This window comes from Pinus tabuliformis, chromosome 9 (assembly GCF_031772625.1).
Source record: "Pinus tabuliformis cultivar Carrire ecotype Pingquan chromosome 9, CPIR1, whole genome shotgun sequence".
NCBI classification, from domain to species: Eukaryota; Viridiplantae; Streptophyta; class Pinopsida; order Pinales; family Pinaceae; genus Pinus; species Pinus tabuliformis.
Genome location: NC_142307.1, coordinates 1,952,662,886 through 1,952,665,331, shown reverse-complemented (window position 1 = coordinate 1,952,665,331; position 2,446 = coordinate 1,952,662,886). Strand labels below are relative to the sequence as shown.

General features: G+C 38.1%; 1 protein-coding gene across 1 annotated transcript; it reads left to right on the top strand.

Moving 5' to 3' along the window:
* The first annotated feature begins 1,088 nt into the window (after positions 1 to 1,088).
* LOC149156786 (CASP-like protein 2A3) lies at positions 1,089 to 1,862 on the top strand. The gene is made up of 2 exons (XM_089445240.1): positions 1,089 to 1,328; positions 1,401 to 1,862. Exons 1-2 carry the CDS (start codon positions 1,114 to 1,116, stop codon positions 1,708 to 1,710), a joined length of 525 nt encoding a protein of 174 aa, XP_089301366.1. The 5' UTR covers positions 1,089 to 1,113; the 3' UTR covers positions 1,711 to 1,862.
* Positions 1,863 to 2,446: the final 584 nt, after the last annotated feature.

Below are 2,446 nucleotides of genomic sequence, written 5' to 3'. Positions count from 1 at the left end.
CAAATTATTAAACCCTATAAGTCCAAAAATCTAAATGGTTCCCATCTTTTTTCTCTGGGGAGAGTCATCCCTTCTGCATCTAACCCTACAGGTAAAATTTGATCCAGAAGATCATTTGGGAGGAACCATGCAAGAAGAAGAGGACAAACTTCTTATTAATATTTATTGGACCCATGCTAAGTAAGGATCCAACGACATTAGGAATCGAGACAAAGGAAGGCACCAATGATTTGTCACGGAGCCAAACATGCATCAGAAATTATTGAAATGCAATCAAATTTGCATAGTGACTAGAGTTATATTTAACAATAGGCATGATTGAAGAGGATCTCATTCCACTATCACTATGATAGTTATTGATAGCAGGAATAAAATTCATTGCCATGAAAATTTTCCCCAGCAAAGAAACAGAAATGACAAAGCACGCATGAGAGTCTTGCTTTAATTAAACTCAGCATATCAGTAGTAAACAAATAGTATCCAATATTTAGCTTGGATTTAAGATATGCATTGATTCCAGTTGACTTTTAGTGATATGGCTGATCAGAAACAAACAATTCATGCCACTGTAAAGAATATCAGAACTGTGAATTGTGAAGAGATTTAACCGTGCTACTAAATGACAGGTCAGTGTCAGCCCTCAATAGCAAGCATTAAACCAGCTAGGAGAATGGATGAGAGCATTATTTAACATCAACAGTATTTGGGACCACTTTATCAGACGGTCGACTTCAAGGCAATTTTATGGTTTTATATTCATTCTACATGATATTTTTGTACCAAAATCAATAACAGGTCACTGTCTTACATTGTAATATCTCCCATTACGAATGCTACAGAAAAAGCAAAAGCAGCGGCAATCTCTCCTATTACAAAGGCAACATAAAAGAAAAAGCAGTAGCTTATAAAATATATAAAACAGGCAACAATCTTTTAACTGTGAGACATTATAGCTAGCTGGAAACAGTTGTTAAATGGCTCGATACTTGAAATTTCGGTGTTATTAGACATTAGTTTACCGGTCTATTTTCCTTCTCCGTGTTTCAAGGCTAGTCCTTGCTAGCTACTGTAATGCCCCACTTGGGTGGATTTGTTTGGGGTAGCTAACTGAAGATGGCGAAGAATGGAGTTATGAGTGCTGAGATGGGAGCAGAAAAAGAAGAAGAGATCGAATTAATTTCTGGATCAACAGCACAAAAGAAATGGATCGAGACGGCTTTGCGGTTTCTACCTGTTGGATTTTGCATTTCAGCTCTTGCACTTATGCTTAAGAGCAAGCAGGGAAACGATTATGGAACTGTCGAGTATAAACATGTTGGCGCTTTCAGGTATTTGGCTTATGCAAATGGGATATGTGTTGCGTACTCTGTCCTCTCGGTATTTGATTCTGTTGTTCGTAGGTCCCGCAGTCTTTCCGGGGCATGGTTTGTTTTTGCTTTTGATCAGGCATTTACATACTTGATGCTGGGAGCTGGAGCTTCAGTGACCGAAGTACTGTATCTGGCATATAAGGGAGATGAGCAGATCACATGGTCTGAACTATGCCCTTACTATGGAAGATTTTGCAACAGAGTAGAAGCCTCTCTGGTTTTAAGTTTTTTGGCTCTGTTATGTTTCATTCTTCTCTCCCTTATATCAGCCTACAGGGTGTTCAGTAAATATGATCCACCAAGTCTTTGCAAGAAAGACCAAATAACTAGCCAGAGTTGAGTGGTTATAAAGTAAGTAAAGAGAGTGCATGTAGTTGAGCACATTGTACATGCTCTATTGAAACCTGGTTAATGTTAATAAAGTAAAAACAGTAGTTTGTGCTCTTTAAAAAAAAATTGGTTTGCTACCGAAAGATGAAATGTTACTACGAATCACAGGTCAACCAAATACTACCAAGTTGTGGGGAAAATAATAGCACCCCTCGCGCAGGTCAATGCGAAGAATCTCAAGGCTGGATTAATCGTAAACAAAGTAATCTATCCCATCCATCTAACGGGATATAGGGCGAATAATCTGCGCACATCTCTGAAGGTGCAAGTTCTTCTCAGTGTGAAAGGAACACAACAGATCTCTCTATTGTTCTTGTACACAGTAGAATGTTAGCGAAAATAATGTATGTCACTCAATTTGCAAGTCTCCCGTTTGTTATTACCAAAATCGTAAGGTCCATGTAAAATTGGGAACTGACATTGAAGATTTGATTAGCATTGCAGAATTCAAGGCTTGTGTCCATACGAATTATCACGTGAACTTCATAGTTCAGAACAAATTTTGTTTGACCCCTACAATTATCTCATTAATAAAGATAACCATCGTTCCCTCACAATACTCATATTCAATGAAGTACGTATGAAAATTGACATCAAGGAGCAGGAATTTGACTCCATGGCAGCGATGTTGATGGGTAAAGGTTGTTAACCAAAACAGCTTAACAGCTACAAGGTCAGAGGTTCAA